Here is a 23818-nt window from a genome sequence, read left to right as displayed (position 1 = left end):
AGGGGGCTGGCCGGGTTGGGAGGGGGCTGCCACGAGGTTCGAGAGGATCAGGCTAGGGGTAGCTGATATGTGGTTCGAAGGCGCCGACCCCGGCTGGTTTGAGGGGGCCTAGGGGCACTGAGCCTGGGGCGATGATATGAGGTTCAAGAGGGCTAGGCTGGGCTGTAGAGAGCTGATCTGAGGTTCGAAGGGATCGGGCCAAGTCAGAGGAGAGCTGATCTAAGGTTCAAGGAGTCCAGCCAATGCTGCAACTCTATGGCTGTGTGTAACGCGGATCCCCATAGAAGCAATTGGGCTGAGTGAGTGACACCCTCTGTGTTTGCTTGGATGTGTGAGCTTTCCATGCTCACCTTAACTGCTGTCTGTGTGTGTATGTCTGTGTGTGTGTGTCAGTCTGTGAGCGTGTCTGTCTGAGTGTATCTGTTTCAGTATGTGTGTGTCTGTGTCGGTCTGCGTGAGTGTGTCTGCGTCGGCCTGCGTCTGTGTCAGTCTGTGTGTGTGTCAGTCTGTGTGTGTGGAGCTGGTCTCCCCTATGCGGCAGAGTCAGCAGTACCTGTGAGTGAATCTTTCTCTCGGGACTTACACAGCTCAGTGCGCTAATGGCATCCAGTGTGCTGAACATTAGAGAGCTTCCCATATGTAGGTCCATGATCACTCCCCTGGGGGGTTAACAGAATTCCGAGAAGCAGGAGAAGGGAGAGCAGAAAAGGGAAAGCCGACTGGGCTTAATACTTAACCTCTGGTGGGGAGTTACACTAAAGGTTTATGTCATGTACAGGATAGGGGAGTTACACTAAAGGTTTATGTCATGTACAGGATAGGGGAGTTACACTAAAGGTTTATGTCATGTACAGGATAGGGGAGTTACACTAAAGGTTTATGTCATGTACAGGATAGGGGAGTTACACTTAGGGTTTACGTTGTGTACAGGATAGGGGAGTTACACGAAGGGTTTATGTTATGTACAGGATAGGGGAGTTACACTAATGGTTTATGTCGCGTACAGGATAGGGGAGTTACACGAAGGGCTTATGTCGTGTACAGGATAGGGGAGTTACACGAAGGGTTTAAGTCGTGTACAGGATAGGGGAGTTACACGAAGGGTTTATGTCGTGTACAGGATAGGGGAGTTACACTAAGGGTTTATGTCGTGTACAGGATAGGGGAGTTACACTAAGGGTTTATGTCGTGTACAGGATAGGGGAGTTACACGAAGGGTTTATGTCATGTACAAGATAGGGGAGTTACACGAAGGGTTTTGTCTGTATCTGAGAGCAACATACCTGTCTCTCTATGTACCTTTTCCTGTGTACTTGTACCCAGGTTCCTGTGCCCGTATCTCTGCCCCTGTATGTACCTGTACTTGTGTCCCTATCCCTGTGTGTACCTGTACCCATGTCCCTGTCCCTACATCTACCTGTATCCATGTACCTGTACTTGTGCCTGTATCCCTGTCCCTGTATGTAACTGTACCTGTGTCCCTATCCCTGTATATACCTGTAGCCATGTTCCTGTACCTGTATGAATTTGCACCTGTTTCCCTGTATGTGCCTGTGCCTGTACCTGTACCTGCCCCTGTTTCTGTGTCCCTGTCCCTGTCCCTGTATGTACCCATGTCCATGTCTGTCAGCATGCAGAAAGGTATCTCCTGTGTTGGGTACAGATTAGCTCGCGGCTGCCCCTCTTTGGGCACTGGCAGACACGGTGGTGGTGGGGGGGTATGCTGCCGCCCCCCAGAGGCTGCCATCTGCTTTCTAATGATGCGTAATTAGACGGCGTCTAGCGCGATCAGCAGTCGGCAGTAACGAAGCGTGACTGTATGTGAGTGGGAGAGCTGTGCAGTCCTGGACGGGAGTGGGCTTCACCACTGGGCCGGGCGGGTGAACGCACACATGCACGTGCACACAGTCACACGCACACACGTCCTCACACCCGCAACCACTGGGCTTCCCCCTCTTACCCACCATCGCTGATCCCAAGCCGTCAACACGACGGGCCGTAATACATCATAAAATTCTTGCTCTTCGCTTTTCGCGGCCAGGTGATGCTGGCGACATGTCAGTGCCCACATGGAGCCCGCGACGTGCCGGGTGTCTTCACGGCAGCCCGGTCATCGCCCGTCAGGCCCATCAGCCGCCGGAGGAATGCAGATTGCTGCTTGATGAATGATTCCAGCTGCCGTTTAGCTAGATCACAGCGCCACCTTGTTGTAATTCCCTCTCCCCAGTACAACACAAAAGGGAATCCGCTCTAATTATCTGCCATAATCCCCTGATTAACGACTCGTTATGTCTGCCTGCTCCTCCGCCTGGTCTGCGGGGTCTTGGCCGGCCCCGGAGACGGTTGCCGTGTGACGGTCGCCGGGTCTCCCGTAAGGTAGATTTAGGGTGTTATTAATTAGGACTTCAGACACAGGGAGGCGCTCGTCTCGCTGTCACCATGGCGCCCCGGAGTGCCCTCATGGCTCTGTTTGCTGATAACCTGGGACGGGGGGCGTCTAATTAAGCACATGGCTGAGCCCCCCCGCCAAGCCCGTCAGACCGTTCTCCCCTCCTCCCTTCCCTCGTGTCTTTTTTGGCAAGTGGAGTCACTCCTCTTTCTCTGAGTGGTGGCCTTGCCGCCGTGAGGAGACTTCAAAAGTGTCCGTGTGCACCATATGTTTGGGTCGTGTTAGCGGTTTTACCGCCAGACGTGACCCGTCCGCAGGACGCTCCTGGCATGTCTCCCCTCTCGCTGCCCGGGTGATGTGCCTCTTTTCTGACTGGAACATGCTGGAATAGGAAGCGGAGTCGTCATTGCTGTGTGTAAACCCTGCCCTTTTGCGGCTATTTTAAAAGGTGGCGACGTCTCCAGAAGTTTCTGTGTGACCGGGAGGAGCCCAATCACAGGTTTGTCCGCTGGCACTGCAAGGGCTTCGGCCTCATCCCAGAGGACGGCAGATCCGCGCCCCCCCTCCCCCCTCCCCGCAGCTCACTCCCTTCAGCCCACTTTCCTCCTTTCACACCTCACAGATAAACCCCTTTCACGCTCAGAGTCCCTACAGCCCATCAGGTTTGCTTTAATCCTTTCCTGGTGAGATCCTGCTCGCCGTGACGTCCCCCAAAGAGAAGACCATCTGGTCATTGCCCGAGCAGGTCCTGCAGGTAACGGTCGTCCTGAGAGAAGCCAGCGCGAACCGGGCCGGCCTGGCTTTAGGACAGCGACCGTCACACCGCCGCCTGCAAAATACATGATGGTTTTTCAGCTGTGTGACGACAGAGAGCCATGAAATTAATAAGACAGGGAAAGTATTTATTACCTTAGAAATGTAGCCATTGGATTAATAGAGGGAAATGCAGCGTTAAATATAAATGCCGTCTTAAATGGTAATTCTTCATCCTAACATCTTCCATATTTTCTGTATTAATTCTTGATGCTTGTATATATTAACTAAAGCTTACAAGTCATTAAGCGATGAATTAAGGTGATTTTTGTGATATTTGCGAGTATCCAATGCTGTGGTTGTCACTGGTGTCCGTGGAGCTGTCCTTCGCTCACTGTGTATAATGGGGAGGTCGCTTACCAAACCGCATCAAGCTCTGTTCACGTATCACGATGGAATGGTCCCTTCTCCTCTGTTCGCCGTTGTTCTGGAGTGATCAGTGGAAGCTCCACCAAGCCAGCTGATTGCTTGAGGAGGACTGGGTCTCGCTGGCCTCCCATCAGCGACAGGAGGTGCTCTGTAAGCTGTCAGCATCAGTTAGGGAGGTCACCTTGACGCCACTTATCAAAACAGGGCCTCTGTGCCCCTCCTCCCAATACTCAATAGCTTTCCTGTCCTGGTTCTTCAGCATGATCAAGGTGAACATGAGCTGCTCTCAGACCCCTGTGCTTCTTCCAGCCCTCGGAGGTGACCTTCGCTTGCTGTTGTCTCCAGGTTCATCCAGGAGATCGAGCTGAGCATGGGGCCGGGCCAGGCCAAGCAGTGTCAGCTGCGAACCTTCCTCACCTACTACATCAACGACCTCTTCCTCAACCAAGTGCGGACGGAGATCAACAAGGAGATCGAGACCGTGACCAAGGTGTCTGACCCCCTCAAGATCCTGGCCAGCCCAGACACCATGAAGGTGCTCGGTGTGCAGCGCCCCCTGCTGCAGGTAAAGACACTTTGCACCTTTTGGGTTATTTAGCTTCCTAACCTGACGCCAGAGCTTTTGCGATTGTTAGTAACATCGATTTGCTTACGCCTTTTTTTTTTATTGCGTGGTTTTATTATCCGTAACTTTATATGATGATGATGATGATGATGATGATGACACACACACACACACAGTGGTACCTCAGTTCTCAAACTCATTAGAACTCCAATTTCTTAAAAGTCGAACGAACCAGTTCGAAAAAACAATTACCTAGAACTCGATCTGAATCTCAGAAGTCAAACCGTGAACACCGACCAAAGATAACTTGTATGCGCGGGGAAATGAGTCGCGTGGCATGTCTCTCAGCGGAAACAAAGGGTAAAGCTTCAGTAAGGCAGGCAAAACGCAGACGATACAATGACCGGACTGAGGAGACAAACTGAAAAGTGGACTAAATACAAAGGACTAATGACAACAACCAGAAACAGCTGATCACACGGGGATTCCACACGGGGTTAACGAGGCGGTGCGGCACACGGAAGGAGCGGACGATCAGGGCAGGACACATTGGTTTTTTTTTTTTAACTTTACACATTGTTTGGATGCATTTATTTTCTTACTTTACAAATTACTGTTTTGATAAATGTGCTTAGATCTGTTTAGTACAGTATATGTTCTTCTTGTTTTATCTGGTTCATTTTGTGTTTAAATGCTAAAAAAAACATATTTAGGTGTAATTTTGGGGGGCCGGGAACCAATTAATTGGTTTTCCATTATTTCTTATGGGGAATATTCGATCAGAACTCAAACTTTTTAGGATTCGATCCGGAGTTCTGAACGGATTAAGTTCGAGTTCTGAGGTACCACTGTATATAAAAAGTTATTTTGCTGACTTTCATTGATAACATCTCATCTTAAAGGTCCTTATGGCGAGGAGATTCTAAGCACTGATTGTTCAAGTGTAGTTCAGAGGTGTCCGGTATGTACACAGCGTTACCCCTCCAATCAGGAACCTCCATGGTTATCTCTGAAATTGCCCCCACCCTCCCCCTGGTGCTCCTCCTATGGAATGGCACTCTGCTCATAGCAGATGGTGACTCTGGGATATCTTCATGTTAAATTATTCACAGCAGGACTTGCATTGCAAGGATATTTTCTCAGCACGCACCGCAGGAAACAATGCCATTCTCAGTCCCTCCTGCTCGCTTTGTCTCTTTCGTCTTGGTTTTTTTTTTTTAATATAAAATAGTTTGTCGTTCTCTATAAAAAATATGTCTCTGAGCTTTTGTGTGTGGGTGTGTGTATTTGTTTGTTTGTGTTTTTATTTGTTATCCTAAAATGTGCTCTTGTGAAATGGATAAGAACTCATCTCCAGTAAATTGATTCATTTCTGTGTCCTAATTATTCCCATTATGGCTTTGAAGAGAGCAGTCGGATTCGCAGAGCGACGTGGCGTTCTCGGAGTGCTGCGCTATGCCCCGCTTCAGGGATAATGCGGATTTCCGCCCGGCATCAAAGGCCACTCCGGATCCTGCCGCATGTGCCCGGGGAGTCCAGATGTTGTGGGGTGTAATGGAGACCCACGCTAACGGACAGGCCCACTGACCTTTTGGAAAGGTCCGGGCACATTTCATGTAGGAGAAAATAAGACTTAGGAGGTCAGATAAGAGATGGTTCTGTGCAGGTTCTTTTGTATTTAGACTCAGGACCGAGATTTTGAAAAGTGAACCTGCAGGGGGCGCTGTGGTTAGATTTCCTTCCTGCTCTGTTGTTTTTTTTTGTAGATGTGGTTTTAGCTGGACAGGCAGCAGTGCTGTTAAGGTGCCGTAGCGGCTTTGTCCCCAGCCGATTGACTGGTCTTCCTGGCAGGTGGCAAAGTGCTCGTGGCCGTCTTCTGCTCCAGATCCACAGACTGCACCATCTTTGGCATGTTGCTGAGAGTGATGTCCATGCCAGTCCCGTTGGGAGTCATTTCATTCATGTTTCGCTGAAGGGAAATGCAGGAAGAGGTGCGATTCCTCACCACAGACTGGCGCCCCCCCCCCCCCCCCCTTTTATTTGGCTTGTGGCCTTTCCTAGCTGCCAGTGAATGCTAGGCCTGATATGTCTATTGCTATAACAAAAAGCAGAAAATTTGGCAGATTGGGGTCTTGGCGAGCCTTTGGGGGGGGGGGGGGGGAGTATTTACCGACAGCCCAGGCTGAAGTTGCTGCCCAGATCCAGCTCGGCAACTGCTGGCTGTGAGCCGCCTGCACGGTGCCCCCACGCAAGCCAGAGGTGCATGTGATTACTGGGCAGCTTCCTGTACTCAGAGGTGCATGTGATTACTGGGCAGCTTCCTGTACTCAGAGATGCATGTGATTACTGAGCAGCTTCCTGTACTCAGAGATGCATGTGATTACTGAGCAGCTTCCTGTACTCAGAGATGCATGTGATTACTGAGCAGCTTCCTGTACTCAGAGATGCATGTGATTACTGAGCAGCTTCCTGTACTCAGAGATGCATGTGATTACTGGACAGCTTCCTGTACTCAGAGATGCATGTGATTACTGGGCAGCTTCCTGTACTCAGAGATGCATGTGATTACTGAGCAGCTTCCTGTACTCAGAGATGCATGTGATTACTGGGCAGCTTCCTGTACTCAGAGATGCATGTGATTACTGGGCAGCTTCCTGTACTCAGAGATGCATGTGATTACTGGGCAGCTTCCTGTACTCAGAGATGCATGTGATTACTGAGCAGCTTCCTGTACTCTGAGATGCATGTGATTACTGGGCAGCTTCCTGTACTCATGACATGTATCATTTAGCCACCTGTGCAGTGCTGTTTTGCTGAATAGGGCAGGACTGAAGTGCTGGTTTGATGTTTGCTTGATGTTTGGACTGTTTGGTTCCTGCATGCACATGGGGAGCCGCTCCTTGGCACAGCTGATGTTGCAGTGCAGTCGCCTTCATTTGCAGTGACAGTGTGTGGTGTAACTGTAACAGGACTGTTTGAGCTCTGCGCTGGTGTCTGGGTGATTGCATTAACCAAGATGGGGAGCTTTCATTGCATGGTTAATGCGTAGTTAATCCACATTTTAGTGGGGGTTGGTGCAACTTACAGACCTCACTTCTGCAGCTTCTATTATCAGCTTTGGAAGAAATGCAAAGACATTAGGAAGCACTAACGCAAAGCAACGCTGTCCCATAAAGACCATTAGTAAGTGCTAAGTGAATTAAAGGTGGTCCCTGCACCTCACCTCAAGGTCCTGGTAAGAGTAGGGAAGACATTAGCATGTGCTAACGCAAGCTGAGCGGTCCCTGTATCTCATTTCGTGGTTTTAGTAAGACTGAGAAAGACGTTAGCCAGTGCTAACGCGAGCTGGACCAGTCACTGTACCTCACCTTGAGGTCCTTATAAGGGCAAGGAAGACATTGGCATGTGCTAACGTAAGCTGAATGGTCCCTGTACCTCACCTCAAAGCTGTAGTAATAATGAGAAAGACGTTAGCCAGTGCTAACACAAGCTGAACCAGTCCCCGTATCTCACCTCGAGGTCCTAGTAAGAGCGTGGAAGACATTAGCCAGCACTAACACAAGCTGCACAGGTCCCAAGCATCTCACTGTTAGGTCCCAGCCTGCACGGGGAAGGCATTAGCGAGCGCTATTGCAAGCTGAACCGCTCCATCGACTTCACCTCAAGGTCTCAAGCAGCAGGGAAGGCGTCAGTGAGCGCACCCGCACCCGCATACAGAAGCCGTCCCTTCATTCCACCTTGCTGCTGTGTCCCCAAAGGAATGGGGGAAGACATTAGTGGTGCACGCTCAGACACGCTTCAGTGTCTTTTGTTATTCAGAGTGGTTGGACCCGAATTATACGGCACGCAAGAGCTGGATGAAAGGGGAAGCCAGAGAAGAATATTAAAGCCTGGAAGAGGACGGCCCCCAAGGCAGGCCCAGCTCGACGGGCCGGAGCGGGGGAGACGCACACTTTTAATTGATTCCCAGATTCTCCATTTGAGTTGTGGAGAGCGATGCGTGGAGCCTGTCGACTGTGACACATTGTCCAAGAGAGACTCTTGTCTCATATCTGACTTCGTTTTCATACAGAGACGTGCTCTTAGGAATTCTTCCGGTCCCTTCCAGATAAGTGGAAGCGGCCGCTGATATTTCCAATCTTGTTTGGATGAGATTAATCCTGGCCTTACATGTTCTAACCATGTTTGTTCACGGCCGTGTGATTGGCTGTGGTGTGTGTGTGTGTGTGGCTGTGTGTGTTTCACATGTACAAACAGCTGTTACTGCTTCTCACCCAGCTTCTGCCGGCCGGTTTAGTCCCTCTGCATGTGGCTGGTGTTTGGCAGTGAGGATTGTGCCTCGCTAAGCTGCCCCCACCCGCGCTCCCCATGCCAGTGTTTAGCTTTGCCACAGTTGTCTACCCCCCCGACACTCTCTCGCTGATTGATTCTCTTAATTAGAATCATGTTGGGGGCACGCAATGGACACACCTGCAGACTGGCTCCATAAATCTTCCATGGGCCAAAAACCCACCTGCCCCCAAACCCAGCCCCCCCACATCCCACATTTACAGCTCTATGGATGCTCTCTGCCCCCCCCCCCCCCCCCCCCCAGCACTTGCAGGCCGCCGGGCTGTTGGCAGATGTGTTTTTGTTGGTTGTTGTTTCTGATTTTCTGCCGTTCCTGGGAGCCTTGACCTCTGGATCCATGAAGCGTGATCTGCCTTGGAGCCGGCCTCTCTGTTCCCACCTTCACCTCCCATAAAGATGGAACCTTGTGTCTTTAACGCAGCGGAAGCACCTTTAGCCGTCATCCTGAGTCGATGCTCATTGTGGACTGACTGCGAGAGCCCTCATACTTCTCTTTGTTGTGCTTTACAGTCCAATGCGTTCACCGCTTCTCCACATCGATAAGCAGCCATTTTTAAGTTATTTTTTTTAATACACACGAAAGTTTCCTCATGGGTGTTCTTTGGACAGACAGTAGGGGGCGCTGTGGTTTGGGTTCTGCAGGCTTTTTTTTTGGAGCCCTGCCCTAACCCCACCCTCTCTCCCCTCTCTTCAATGCAGGCTGGTAGGGGGATTGCTTTGCTGTCTAAACCTTTCACAGAAGTGAGCCTCACCTGAGCTCTGGCATCGCATATGGCATCCTCCCTCCAGCCAGGCTGTGTCCTCATCCCACTGGCTGGATCGCGTCCCCCCTCCCTCCAGCCAGGTCATGGCCATGCTGCGTCCCCCTCTCTCCGGCCATACCACGTCCCCCTCCCTCTGGCCGGTTCAGTCACGCCCCCCTTCCTAAAATCAAGTCTCAGCCATGTCCCCCCTGCCTCCAGCCGGGTTGCCCGCGTCCCCTTTCCCTCCGGCCGGGTTGCCCGCGTCCCCTTCCTTCCGGCCGGGTTGCCCGCGTCCCCTTCCTTCCGGCCGGGTTGCCCGCGTCCCCCTCCCTCCGGCCGGGTTGCCCGCGTCCCCCTCCCTCCGGCCGGGTTGCCCGCGTCCCCCTCCCTCTGGCCGGGTTGCCCGCGTCCCCCTCCCTCCAGCCGGGTTGCCCGCGTTCCCCTCCCTCCAGCCATGCAGTGTCCACCCTCCCGCAAACTGGGCTGTGTCGCCTTCCTTCTGGCTGAGCCGCATCCCCCTCCCACAAGCCCGACCGCATCCCCCTCCCTTTCCGGCTGTGCCATGTTCCCCTCCCTCCAAACTGGGTCACGTACCCCTCGCACATATGGGGCCTCATCCCCTTCTTTCTGGTTGGGCCGCGCCCCCTCATACAAGCTGGGCCGCGTCCCCCTCCCTCGGGCCATATCCCCCACCCACAGTGCTTACCTGCCCCACACACGGTGCCTCACGCGTGGGCTCTCTGCGGACAGCTTGTGCCTCCTTTCTGTTCTTGGAGGTCACGTCCCAACCCCCCCGCCCCCTCATGTCCCTCCCTCCGTGGCCTCCTGCCACTGAAAGTATCATCGCAAGTTGAAGGGAAAGCCTTTTAAGGAACCAGCGATCTCCCTGGAAGGGTCACGAGAAGCTGTCACCTTTCTAAAAAGGACACGAACCCCCACCCCCCCACATCACCATGAAAGCCAGCCTGCTTTTAGCCGCAAGCTCTAACTGAGGGGAGCAGGCGCGGCTGGCCCTCTGTCAGTGCTAGCACTGGGGGGAGGGGGGGTTGGGGTCTTGCAGTTTGGCTTCTCCCCCCAGCCACCCACGTCAGGAAGACGCTCCTACAGAAGCACCTTTCAGCTTGTCACCTGTACATTTGCGTATTTAGCAAACATTTAGCAAGTCCGGCACACGGCACATTGTATCCGACTGTTGAGGATTCAGCTAGGCACCATTGCAGCTAAGCTGACCTTCTAGTGAACGCCTCGGTATGAAGGTCAGCAGCGTCGGATCCAGAGCTACACAGCAGCATCTAACAAAGCAAGAACCTAGTGTGACTGTCCATGGACCAGCAGTGCAGCATTAGAACCCGGTTTTGGGTTGCTGGGGTGCCATGTCAATCCCATGGCAGCTGCATGCCCTGTAATTATGTTGTGCCCCCCACCATTGACATGTCTGTTAACCATTGTACCTGATAAAGACGCGGTCTTTATTAGTGTCTCACTGGGGGGCCGAGTTCTTACTGGAGAGGTCTGTGGTGTGGGACGTTGTGTGGGGGTGGGAGAAAGGGGATTTTTGGGGGCTGGAGGGAGGCTTCCCCTGGGGGGGGGGGGGTCTCAGTTAATTACACAAGTTTTAAAAGTCATTAAGTGTGTATGCAGTGGCCTTGGGCTGTGGCTGTAATAGTTCAGCAGGCCGTGGGGTGGGGGCCACATAGCTCCCCCTCCCCGGCTCTGATAGAGCGAGACCCAGCTAGCCCGCCTCACGGGTGTGGGGTGATGTTGCAGAACGAGCAGGGCGTGGGGGGTTAAATGCTGCGGCCCCTGTGTCCGGTGAGCCGCTTCAGGATTAATGGAGAAACCCATGACCCGTTTCCGGGAGGAGGGGCTTCGGCTCACTCCCGACTGGTCCCCACCCTTGGGCCAGAGGACATTCATCTCGCTCGGCAACACGAGTTCTGCCAAAGCGGCCATCATAGCATTTATCTATCAGCTTCTACTGGAATTCACCATCACCAAGGGCTCTGATGGGCAGGTGGGGTCACTGGCTTCCTTGATCCTCAACCTCAAAGGCACAAGTGGGGTCTATGTGTGTTTGTGCCCCCCCCCCCCCCCCCAAAGAGGGCTGGACAATCTGCTGACCCCAGTATCTACCCCTCCCTGATTTACAGTTAAATAAAATTGAGGAATCAGCCATCAACTGGTGGAAACACATCTGCTGTTTCTCCCCACCCCGCTCCGCCCCCCCCGGTTTCTGCCTCCTCTCACGGCTTGATTACTTTTTAATGATTTCTGCTGGGGAGACGGATGAGGGTGCTTATTGGTTGGATTCAGACAGGAGCTCGCCGCTGATGCTGCGTTTGTTACGAGGGGAGCGGACCGCATGGAGGATGGGGGAGCGGATGGACGGGCAGAGGGGCAGGAAGTGATGGAAGGGCTGAAGGGCGGGAGGCAGATGGATGGGCGAACGGGCGGGGATACTGATGGACGGGCGGAGGGACGGGAGGCAGATAAATGGATGGCCAGGGGGCGGGGATACTGATGGACAGGCAGAGGGGCAGGAGTGTGGATGGACGGGTGGACAGGCAGGGATGCTGATGGAGGGGTGGGAGGAAGATGGATGGGCGAAGGGGCAGGAGTGTGGATGGACGGGTGGGGAATGGATGGACGGGCGGAGGGGTGGGAGTATGGATGGACGGGTGAGGGGGCAGATAGACGGGTGAAGGGGCGGGGAATGGATGGATGGATGGGCAGACGGATGGGTGGAGGAATGGTGGGGGGTGGATGGATGGATGGACGGGTGGGTGGGCGTGGTTTCTGTCGCCCCTTAAATGGGTTCCATTTAAAGCGAAACAAGCTCTCTTCATCATTATGCCAGGCAAAGTCAGAGTGCCCCCCCCCCCCCCCCCCCAGTCCCCGTTACGCTGTTACCATGAGAGCTCAGATACCCCTGCAGTGCGAGGCTTCCACCCTTCACACGGTGCCCACCGGCATCCCCCAGGAATGGATTGTGCTTTCCTTAGCGGCACCGCCTGCCATCGAGGGCGGGGGCCCATCCCTTTCATTCCACTCATCGCTCAGGCACCAGCACGTGCAGTCATATGACTTTAAGCACTGCTTCTGCCCAGTTCATCATGGGAAGACCCCACGCCTGCCCTGTGGGGAGCTTTTGCTGTAACTGCATCCAAACAGAAATGTAACCCGATCATAACCAGGCCGGGCTGCTGATAAGACCTGGCGGTTAATTGATCTTAAAGAGTGCTTTGTGCTCCCCCTCTGAGCCATCATTTCATACCCACTCTACCGTGTGGCTGTGTTCCTCTCCCGGTGTCACCTCCCAGTGACCAGTGGGCTGCTGCTGCCCCCTGCTGGCAGCTGTGCACCTCGGCCCTGGAGGCCGCCAGCGTCTTTGGAGCATGAGGTCTCGTCAACACAGTCAGCTCTGAAGCTTTGCTGCTTGACCATGGCCGTACTCTCCTCCTCCTCATTTCAGAGCACGGTCATCGTGGAGAAGTCCATCCAAGACCTGATGACCCTCATGGGCGACCTTAGCGCCTACTCCAACCAGTTCCTGGAGATGGTGTGTGACAAGCTGAAGGAGTACAAAGAGATCTGCAACACCGCCTACAGGTATGAGGCTGTAACTGCACCTTCCTTGCTTTATGACCGTAACAAATGTTAGACATATGAGCTCCACCTTCCAGCCTGACTGCGAGGCAGCATCAAGGCAGGAAGTAAAGAATGTGGCGTCGGGGTCGTCAAATCGAGGCTGCAGAAGGCCTTCCTTTGTGTTGCCATTGTTGGCTACGCCATACACTGTCTCTCTAATGTGGGCATTATGGGATGGAGAGCGGCAGGGGGTTCTCTCCATCTGGTTCCGTGACCCCCGACTCCTGCAGATGGGGACCCCGCCACTTTGGCCTTCTTCCTGGCCACCTGACCAGGTGTTCTCACATGGGTTCCCTCCTCGGGGATTCTGGGAACATGCCCTCAGGCATGTGTTTCTTCCCGTGCTTTTATGTTTGTATACAGGTGACACGTGTGTGTGCGTGCGTGTGCATGTGTGTGTGTGTGTGTGTGTGTGTACCTCCTTGTGACATGTGTTCATGCGGCTCTATCTCCCTGCCTCCATCTCTGTTAGTTGGCTAGTCGGTTGATCATTTGGTCTGTCGTTCTCCGTGGAGTGATATTCTGGCAGATCTGCATAGAGGGTTAATATCACTCAGGCCATCGCTGGGGTTGCGTGTGCAGTGCGTGTAGCCAGATCTGCACACCTGTCACGTCGCACTGTGTTGTCAGGTAGCCATCCTGTTCTGTATCCAATCTGAAATCAGGTTATAGGGTGAATGCCTCAGTTAAACCCAACTCAGCAACGTTTGGGCCAGGATAGTGTTGTCCACCGGGATGTGCTAGCCCCTCCCCCCATCTCCTGCTTTCTACCCGCCTCCCCGTTTGGGTGCGGTCAGTGTATTCATTTTTAACACTCTGCTTATCAATGGGGTGTATGGATATAGTTAATTTTCCATCACGATAACTTTGCTCTGAATCTGAGCCACGCTATCGATTTAGGGGTTGGGTTGTAAATGTCAGCTATTCCCACCACTCTAGCTTTCCCTTTTCAAAATGTTTTTGGTCTGCGCTGGCCTCAGGCTAACTCCACTTTGATAGAACACCCCCCTAGGTGACCATCGTCTGTCTCTCTCCAACAGCATCTCCTCTCAACTCCTCTCCTCAGAGCCAGGGAATGAGCCCAGATGGTAGCAGGGAAGTGTGTTTGCTGGTCGGTCTTGCCGGGCCAGGGATATGTCCACGGCTCCCCATCGAGATGCTGTTGGGGCTGTGGAACTCAATCGCTTGCCCCTGAGGATGCCTTGTGTCTGTCCACAGGGGCATTGTCCAGTCGGACGAGAAGCTGACCATTAGTGCCTCGTGGGCCAAAGACGAGGACATCAGCCGCCTTCTGCAGTCCCTTCCCAACTGGGCCAATATGGCCCTTCCCCGGCAGGCACGGCAGAAGAGGGAGGAAGAGGAGGACTTCTCCAGGTACCTGCCCACCTCCGTGTGCTCCGACTTCTGCTTCCACATCGGCCCCCATGCCAGTTTTTAGCTGTGTGTGTAATGCCACACTGCTCTAATGAAAGCACCTTTGCTCCAGAAAAGCCCTGGGTGCCAGGGTCCTGTGTTTCCATGGAAAAGCCCCAGGTACCAGGGCCTGTGTTTCCATAGAAAAGCCCCAGTTGCCAGGGCCTGTGTTTCCACGGAAAAGCTCCTGATGTCAGGGTCCTGTGTTTCCACGGAAAAGCCTCAGGTGCCAGGGTCCTGTGTTTCCACGGAAAAGCCTCAGGTGCCAGGGTCCTGTGTTTCCACGGAAAAGCCTCAGGTGCCAGGGCCCTGTGTTTCCATGGAAAAGCCCCAGGTACCAGGGCCTGTGTTTCCATAGAAAAGCCCCAGTTGCCAGGAGCATGTTTTTCCACGGAAAAGCTCCAGATGTCAGGCCCTGTGTTTCCATGGAAAAGCCCCGGGTGCCAGGCCCTGTGTTTCCATGGAAAAGCCCCGGGTGCCAGGGTCCTGTGTTTCCACGGAAAAGCCTCAGGTGCCAGGCCATGTCTTTCCATGGCTCTGTGTTCCAGGGCTCTGTGTTTCCCCAGAGAAGCCATGGGTGCCAGGGCCCTGTGTTTCCATGGAAAAGCCCCAGGTACCAGGGCCTGTGTTTCCATAGAAAAGACCCAGTTGCCAGGAGCCTGTGTTTCCACGGAAAAGCTCCAGATGTCAGGCCCTGTGTTTCCATGGAAAAGCCCTGGGTGCCAGGCCCTGTGTTTCCATGGAAAAGCCCCGGGTGCCAGGGTCCTGTGTTTCCACGGAAAAGCCTAAGGTGCCAGGCTATGTCTTTCCATGGAAAAGCCCTGGATACAGGGCTCTGTGTTTCCCCAGAGAAGCCATGGGTGCCAGGGTCCTGTGTTTCCACGGAAAAGCCTAAGGTGCCAGGCTATGTCTTTCCATGGAAAAGCCCTGGATACAGGGCTCTGTGTTTCCCCAGAGAAGCCATGGGTGCCAGGGCCCTGTGTTTCCATGGAAAAGCTCCAGGTGCCGGACCCTGTTTTTCCTTGGAAAATCCCCAGGTGCGGGGCATGTGCTTTAGAAACTCTTCCAGGGTTCTAAGACCTGTCAGCCGACCCCAATAACAGTCAGTTAAGCAGCAGAAGATGGGGCTCAAATGAAGCCGGAAACACAGTCCTGTGCAGCCGTTCGCAATCACGCTCGGCTGCTCCAACTGCACCGAGGAACTCTCATATTTCAAAGCGTTAAAATAACTGAATTGCACAGCTTGACCTTCTGATTGGTCGATCATCCAGGGGTGGGGGGCACCCCTTGGATGTGAGCCTCTCATGGAGGGGTCGTGCTACATGTCCTGCTACAATTTTAGGTCTAGTCTAATCCTATTAAATTGTGAAACCCTGTACCTCCAGTTTGATGGTAACAATTTCCATTCACTGTTCAGGACATGGTTAGGGTCAGGGACATGGTTGTTGGCCAGCCTTATGTTACTAGGTAGACTGATTCAGAAGCTGCATCCAAAAGCACACACTATGCACTATGTAGGTAAATGAGGAAAAAGGACACGGTCATTTATTGTGATTCCTTACTGCATGAGTGCGCACATTTTCCACACACTTTCCAGGTGCACTAAGTCACCTTTCAGCTGCTGGACTTTGACCATTAATGACAGATGTCCTGCATAACAGGTACTGGTATCACTGACTGTTTACCAAATGCTCCAAGATGCCTTCCACTTATAGCACTTCACTTCTCAGTGCTGTTTAAACTGCAATGTAATGTTATTTTATGTCATGACAGTTTTTTACAACAAAAGTTTTGTGTCCTGCTTTATAATTTATAAAAAATAGCATAATTCAATGTTTATCATCCTTTTTTTTTATTTTTATAATCATGTCAGTTCAAATATATAAATATTATAGTTGCACTTAAAAGCACCATTACCATCACCCGCCATTTTTATAAGCTGACTTCTGACTTCCTCAGTCATGTCTATAATTAGGGGATTGAATATCGTCCAGTGTTTGCACACTTTGGATTTTGACGTATCATTCTGCCCGGGAACATTTTGCGTACCTAACTGATCTGCACTATGGTTTCAGACACATTATGTCCATTGTACTATTTTGACACTGTTTAGTATGGATGTGTGAGATTCCAGATGCAGTGCGAGTGTTTCTCAAGGGCATTTGGCCAACAATCTTTCTGCTGATTTTTATTTGGTGGAACAGTTTTGACCTTAACTTAATGGACAAGCCCTTATACCAGTGGTGGCCAATCTTATCCGCAAAGGGCCGGTGTGTGTGCAGGTTTCTGGGGTAACCTTTAGGTCAGCTGTTCAAACCCAGGTGTGAGGACTCTTCAGCCAATCAGTCCTCTAATTAGTAATCTAATTCAGGAGCTGCAGCGAAAACCCGCATACACACCGGCCCTTTGCGGATAAGATTGGCCACCCTGCCTTATACCATATGTAATATTACAGTACTGTAGAACACTCACAAATCACAAAAGTCAAAAATAACAAGAATTTGTCTTCTGGCCCCAAAAGACCTACGCCGTTGAAGAATAAGAAATTCTTTGCTTTGTTCTTTTGCAGGCAAATGCAATATGGCCCTTCCAGGGTAATGTGATCTGTCATTACATCCAAGTATTTCTGTGAAAATACCTGCTTGATTTTTTCCATTATGGATAACAATAGGAACTTCATGCGAGTCAGATGGTGAACCAGACAGTCTCTTATGTTTTCTTGGTGTTAATCTTAAGTGCATTATCAACACTCCACTCAGCTACTTTGTTCACACATGATGCTGAAGCCCAGGGTTGCCTGAGTTACTTAACAGAGAGAGTAGCACTGTATCATCAGATCATGTGATCATCAGATCATAATCATATGATCAAGTGATCAACTATCAGATTAGCTGGGCCAGAACACAATGTTTAAAGAAAAGTGCTAATGCTTTATTTAAAATATACTTCTTGATGTATTTTTAAGTTGCAGTTGTAATATACACTTTACAGAAAGTAGAGAATCTGTATTTAAGTGACAAAGTGGCATAGAAACAAATATATGCTGTCTCTGCCATATTTAGCTTGCTATCTGACTCTGTGTGCCAAGTCTCCTCGGCGCCCCCCAGAGGAGCTCCCGTCCAGCGGCAAGGTGTCACGTGTGGCGTGCTCCTGCTCCTGCTCCTGGTCATAGTCTGCTGCTCTGTCTGCCAGCTACCTTTGGGGGTGTGATGGCTGTCCTGTCCTTCATCCTGGTGTGTGACCCCCTCCCCCCACAGAGTGGCCTTTGCCAAGGAGTCGGAGGTGCTGACAGGGAACCTGGGGGACAAGCTGATTCCTCAGAGCGAGATCCTGCGGGACGTGAGTGACCTCAAAGCCTTGGCCAATCTGCAGGAGAGCATGGAGTGGCTGGCTGGGAGACTCAAGGGCTTCTTCTCCAGCCTGCTTTCCTCACACAGTGAGTACTATACTCTGTCTGGGCTGAGTACTCTGCTCCCAATGAAATCAAAGTCTGTGTTGAGTACCAAAGTAACAATGAATACTAAGTCTACACTGAGTAGTGTTCTAGTGAGTACTATGCCTGTGCTGAGTATTCTACTCTCAGTGATTACTGAGTCTGCATCGAGTACTCTCTTAGTGAAAATTATGTCTGCATTGAGTACCGAACTTACAGTGAGTATTGAATCTGTACTGTACATGTCTGTGAATACCACGTCTGTGCTGAGTATTCAACTTTCAGTGAGTACTGCGTCCATACTAAGAAGTGGATCTGTTCTGATGAGTACCACACTCCTTGAGTACTGGGTTAGTGCCAAATACCAAACAAAAAACTTCAGTTTACTTTTTATTGTTTTCCAATAAAATGACAAGACCAGTCTTACTGAGTATTGAGCGCACTGTGAATACGACAAAGCCCAACCTGAGCACTCGGGTCAGACAGAGTGCTCCACCCACTCCCACGTGTGACCTCATTCAGGTGCAGAAGTGTCGCGGCAGCAGCTTTGCATGCTGCCCGCAGGCCTCCCGTTCGGCGTGGGCATGGCTCAGCCCTCCGCCACCTCGGGGGAATGTTCATTCCGGCACCCTCCCCCAGCGGCGAGTGACCTTTCCAGCGGGATTTTTGGGAACGGCAGTTCCAGACGGCTCCGAGCAAAGATAAAAATTCAATAAGTGTGGAGTGGGGAGCGCTGCATAATCGCCATTAATTTCCCCGAGTGCCATTAATGGGGTGTTTTATCACGCCGGGGACAGCCTCCGCATTGTTCATTATTTAGTGTTTGCCGAGCTGATGGGGGCGCTCAAGACGGCGCCCCTTATCTCTGTCCCCCCCCCCCCAAATTGGATTTTATATTACAGCTCCAGTCAGGTATGAAGAAGTCATTTTCTCCCTCCTTGTCTTGCAGACAAACACTCGTCCCATCCAGTGTCGCAGCGGCGAGATTAAGAGCGCTTATTCCGGAGAGCGGCTCTCGGCACAGAACTTTCCGGAAGCTGACCCGCGTGTGCGCGGCCCGTACGGAGTCATTAAGCCCCGATTAAAGCGCTTTGCATGAGCCGCGGGCATGCATCACGCGGCGGGCTGTCTGCAGACTCGACAGAGGGGCATTATGGGATGTCATGAAAATGGAACCTTACAGAAGGAGCCGGTTTTCTGTGTCTGTCTGCTGTAAGATACAGGAAGTGAACAAATGCAAAACAAACAGGCGGAGCAAGAGTGAGGATTTGGGGAAGACCGCGCTCCGAAGGACCCAATGGCACGGGCATCCGCCTGCTGGCCGAGCACGTTTTCTGCAGCTGAGCTGAAAACATAATGATGGCGTTTAGACAGCGCTTTGTGCCGCCTGGCTGCCCTGCCAGATCTGCCGTCATCCTTTAAGCAAACACCACTGCAGATGAGGTCCTTATACTATGCGCTCGCCAGCCTGCCCAGTCTTATTGTCATTTTAATTCGCGGCGCAGTCTGTGTGTTTGCGTCTGTGATTAAACGCCACCCTCGTTGCGGTGCCTTTGAAGGCGTCCGGGTTCGGCACTTCATTCCCGCAGCAGCCGTGCGGCTCGCCGGTTTATCGCGTTTCATCCCTACAGATAATATTTACCCATACACATTACCCACAATCCTTTGCTACCCATGTCTGGCTTGTGCTTGTGTGTCTGTCTGTGGGAAAGCTGGTGTCCTCGGGCCTTGTTGGCCCCTGCTGCTCTGATGCAGCCTTAGCCTTCCTTTCTCAGGCCCCACATCCTCCCTTCCTGGCACTTTTTAAATTTTTTTTTTATTTCCTGGACTGGCTCTATTTTAGACCGCCTCGTGTTTGCTTGGGGGGCCTGAAGTTTAACTTGAAGTTTTACCTTGACCTAAGTGATCAGAGCTTTGGTCTCTGGAGCGGCAAAGCCTGCATTAGCATAATCTGTGAGATGTACCCCTCCACCCTCTCTCAGAGCCCACAGCAAATCCTGAGCCAGAGAGATGGCCCTCGCGGCCGTGGGGCCGGGGGTCGAGGCTGGCCTGAGCCGCACTCCCCGCATGCTGCACACTGGCGGCATCGTTAAAGACAGCAGCGGGGGGGGGGCATGAATTATTCACACCTCAGGTGGACTGTCCGCTGTGGTGTGCGGGGGCCCTGTGGACAGACCATCTTACAGCCACAGCCGGCTGGGATCTTTCTGGAGAGATGCTTCCTTGTGTCTCTGTTTATGTGTCTGTGTCTGTGTGTCTCTGTTGCTGTATGGATTCCCATGTTTCCTCCCCGCCGTCTCCATGCTCCTTGTCCTCAGGCCGGGTCGTGACACTCCCACCCCGGTTTTGCAGTTCTGATCGGATGTGCTGTTTGCGTCCTGAAGCAGAATATTGGGCTGGAGAAGAGCTATAAAGGAGGGTAACTGAATTAGCTTTATGCAAACATGCGCATGTGTGTTCAGCCACCCGCCTGCAGGGGGAGCAGCTGAGAGATGAATGGTGGAAAAGAAGATGAGGGGAGAGGAACATCAGGCGTGACATCGCCGCAGGGCCAGTTGACTCTCACCACCACTTCTGAGGTGGTGGCCCCCTGGATATGTGACAGGGCAATGGCATCCGGGTGATGGTTGAGTGACAGCGATGCAGGATGCGTGACAGAGCAATTGTCATATGATGGGATGATGGCGGCTGTGTGACGGGGCGATGTTCATGTGACGGGGCAATGGGGGCCAGGTGAAGGGGGGATGGCAGTGTGAGGGGGCGATGGCCGTGTGACGGGATGATAGGGGCCATGTGACAGAACGATGGGGGCCATGTGATTGGGTGATGGAGGTCGTGTGACGGGGCGATGGGGGCCATATGACAGAACGATAGGGGCCGTGTGACGGGAGCTGTGTGACGGAACGATGGTGGCCGTGTGACGGAGCAATTGTCGGAAGATGGGGTGATGGCAAAACCTGATGGTATGATGGTCGTGTGACAGAGCAGTGACCGTGTGACCTGCTGCCCACAGATGTCCCTGCAGGCTCCGACACCCAGGTGAGCGGTGACAGTGCGTGCAGCAGGGAGCAGATCCTGCAGACTCTCACTGACCTGTCCAAGGCCTTCCAGGACATCGCCGACCGCTGCCTCCTGGTGCTGCACCTGGAGGTCAGGTAGGGAGCCCCCTGCCCAAAGTCTGCCCCCCACCCCCCTGCCCAAAGTCTGCCCCCCACCCCCCTTCCCAAAGTCTGCCCCCCACCCCCCTGCCCAAAGTCTGCCCCCCACCCCCCTGCCCAAAGTCTGCCCCCCACCCCCCTGCCCTTGGCCATGCAGTCTTGAAGTGCCCAGCTGCTCACTGTCCTTTCCCATGTTTGGAGCAGCTTCTTGGACCTCCCTCATGTTTCCTGAGTCATGTGCTGGTTGTGGGAATCCCAAATTGTATCCGGTGCACATTTTTTTTTATTGGGGGGGGGGGGGGGGTGATGAAGATCGTACTATCCCCAATGTAAATCTAAATGCGGGACACCTCCCCGGGGGGACTGGCACTGCGGCTGTCCTTGGGGGTCATTGTGGCTTCACTTTTCACTCGATCAAATGACACCTTTGTAAATAAGGCTGCTGCATTTCAGTGAACTATCCCCACCACCCTCCCATCTACCCTCTGTTTTCCCCACACAGGTTTTTATCTTTTCTTCTTGTATTTTTGAAGTTGTCCCAGTATGGTAGAGGTGTGGCTTGCCAGTGATGCACGGCACTTATATCCCCCTCTTCCCAGAGTGCACTGCTTCCATTACCTCATCCCCTTGGCCAAACAAGGCAACTATGCCATTGTGGCCAACGTGGAAAGCATGGACTACGACCCCCTAGTGGTGAAGCTGAATAAGGACATCAGCGCCATCGAGGAGGTGATGGGGGCCAACCTGCAGCAGCACAAGTTTCAGTACATCTTTGAAGGTGCGGACCCTGCGTCATGTGACCTCCATATGCTACGGTATCCCTCATTGGGCCAGGTCACGCGTGACACTTCCTGACTGGTTCCTTTGATTTATTTAAAATTAAACATTCTCTGGCCTGGTCTGATCTTCATGGGTCTCAGTAATCTGCTGCATTTTTTGAGGTCACTCATGGAGGCGTCATCGGGGCTTAGTGGCAACAGTCTCCCTCAAGCGGTTTTCCGGAATGTTCTGTCCCCGCAGGTCTGGGCCACCTGATTTCCTGCATTCTTATCAACGGGGTCCAGTACTTCAAGCGCATCAGCGAGTCCGGCATCAAGAAGATGTGCCGTAACATCTTTGTACTGCAGCAGAACCTCACCAACATCACCATGTCCCGTGAGGCAGACCTGGACTTCGCCAGGTGGGGACGCCCTCTCCCCAGGGCTCCGTCTCTCCTCGTCGCTTCAGTGCACCTTTCTGTCCCCCTTCTACATCCTCTCATTGTGCCGTGTGTGTGTGTGTGAGAGAGAGAGAGAGAGACAGAGAGGCCCCACCTCAAAGCCCACTCTCCCCTGGTTGTTCTGCATGCTGCCCTCTTTAAAAAAAAAAAAAAAAAAAAAGCAGAAAAATAAAGCAAGCACTATAGAAAAAGTGGCCCCTGCCTCCCTCCCCCCCTCCCCCAAGGACATGACCTCTGGGTGCCATGCCAGGGGGGTGGGGGGGTCATTCTGGCTGAGAGGCTCAGCACCGGCACAGTAATAACAATTGATTTTAGTTTAAACCCAGAAGAAGAATGGCTCACGGCCCGAGAGTAAGCGAGCGGTGTGCGATAGTGGACAGCGGCCCCTAGTGGTGAGGGGAGGCGCCGCGGCTGAAACCTGTGCCTGGCAGGCCGCACCGCCCTGTGTGGGAATCTCCGCCCTCGGTCGCGTGCCGCTCGGCGTACCGCAGGGGTGTGGGGGCTTTGAGGGCGGCTCCCGCTCGGACCCCATCTGCCTGGCCAGGCTGGCCCGTCAGATCCTGTCCCCGGGGAGGGCTGCGGCTGCGGCAGGAACAGCTGATGGAGGTCAGGGAGCCGACCCCCCCCCCTTCCCTGCAGGAGGCGGGGAGAGCTTCCTTTGTGTCTTTCTGCGACAGCCTCTCCCTCTGCTTCTCTCTCTCCCTCTCCTCCTCTCTCTCCCTCTCCTCCTCTCTCTCCCTCTGCTTCTCTCTCTCCCTCTCCTCCTCTCTCTCCCTCCATCCTCCTTCCCCTCATCTTACTTCCTGTCTCCTTTATTCAGTCCCCTTCACTTCCAATGACTTTATTGGCAGTATTTTGCATTTTCTTCCCCCGTAATAGTGCGAGTTTGCGAAGTTAAGCATGCAGCCGTATAGATTTTCTTTCACCCCCCCACACATTCTCTCTCTCTCTCTCTCTCTCTCTCTCTCCCTCTCTCTCTTGCCCACTCACCCCAGTGGGGGAGCAGAGCTCACATTGATCGCAGTAGAAACGCGCTTTTCGCGCCTTCGCTTTGTGGAAATCAATCAGTTGAACTTCCCGGCGCCCTTTCTGTTCAACTGTGGGGACAGCATTGCTGAAACGTTTGTACAACGTTACTGGCCGCCACATGATTGACCAGCCTCCTTGACTGGTCAGCAGAGAGAAAAGGTTCTGTTACTATTATGTCAAAGCTGCTCGGTCCCCCAGCCGTGTGTGTGTGTGTGTGTGTGTATATGTGTGTGTGTGTGTATATGTGTTCAGACTCCGTGTGCATTATATGTTAGCATACAGACACAGCTGCCTGCCTGTGTTGTGTGTTTTCAACTGTCTGTGTGTGTCATTGATTGATGAGTAGAGGCTGTGAATCCAGTCAGACAAGAACAGGCCCAGCAGGTGGGGTGGAGGTGGGGGGGGGGCTTCTCTGTGCCGTCACGCAGGCCGGCCGTGCTGGGAGCCCCCTGGCGACGTGCGGTTTGTTCCTTATTCGCCAGATTAAACCCGCTTAGAAACGGCACGTTTGCCATGAAGGGGCGAGGGGGCTGGAAGGGGGCTGACTAAGCGAGGGGGAGATGCTGCGATGCTGTGCTGTGGCCGTGGGCAGGACGGCGGATGGCCTGCTTTCCTGAATGGGCTGTCAGGGGTGTCAGGGGTCACGAGCGCCGTGAGTCGCGAGTCTGTTTTCCTTTGTTTTCCCTCCA

The 23818-nt window shown here is 52.8% G+C and overlaps 1 protein-coding gene across 1 annotated transcript in view; it reads left to right on the top strand.

The window, feature by feature from the left end:
- Positions 1-23818, top strand: part of exoc4 (exocyst complex component 4) — a 60116-nt gene that overhangs the window by 33845 nt on the left and 2453 nt on the right. Inside the window, exons 11-17 of the mRNA XM_023831131.2 lie at positions 3917-4136; positions 12702-12838; positions 14096-14251; positions 17548-17726; positions 20737-20878; positions 21481-21659; positions 21902-22061. Coding sequence (XP_023686899.1) covers positions 3917-4136; positions 12702-12838; positions 14096-14251; positions 17548-17726; positions 20737-20878; positions 21481-21659; positions 21902-22061 — 1173 coding nt within the window. The remainder of the gene's footprint in view (positions 1-3916; positions 4137-12701; positions 12839-14095; positions 14252-17547; positions 17727-20736; positions 20879-21480; positions 21660-21901; positions 22062-23818) is intronic.

Source organism: Paramormyrops kingsleyae, chromosome 1 (genome assembly GCF_048594095.1).
Source record: "Paramormyrops kingsleyae isolate MSU_618 chromosome 1, PKINGS_0.4, whole genome shotgun sequence".
In the NCBI taxonomy this organism is placed as follows: Eukaryota; Metazoa; Chordata; class Actinopteri; order Osteoglossiformes; family Mormyridae; genus Paramormyrops; species Paramormyrops kingsleyae.
Note: the sequence above shows the minus strand (reverse complement) of the source record. Positions and strands in the feature narration are given on the sequence as shown.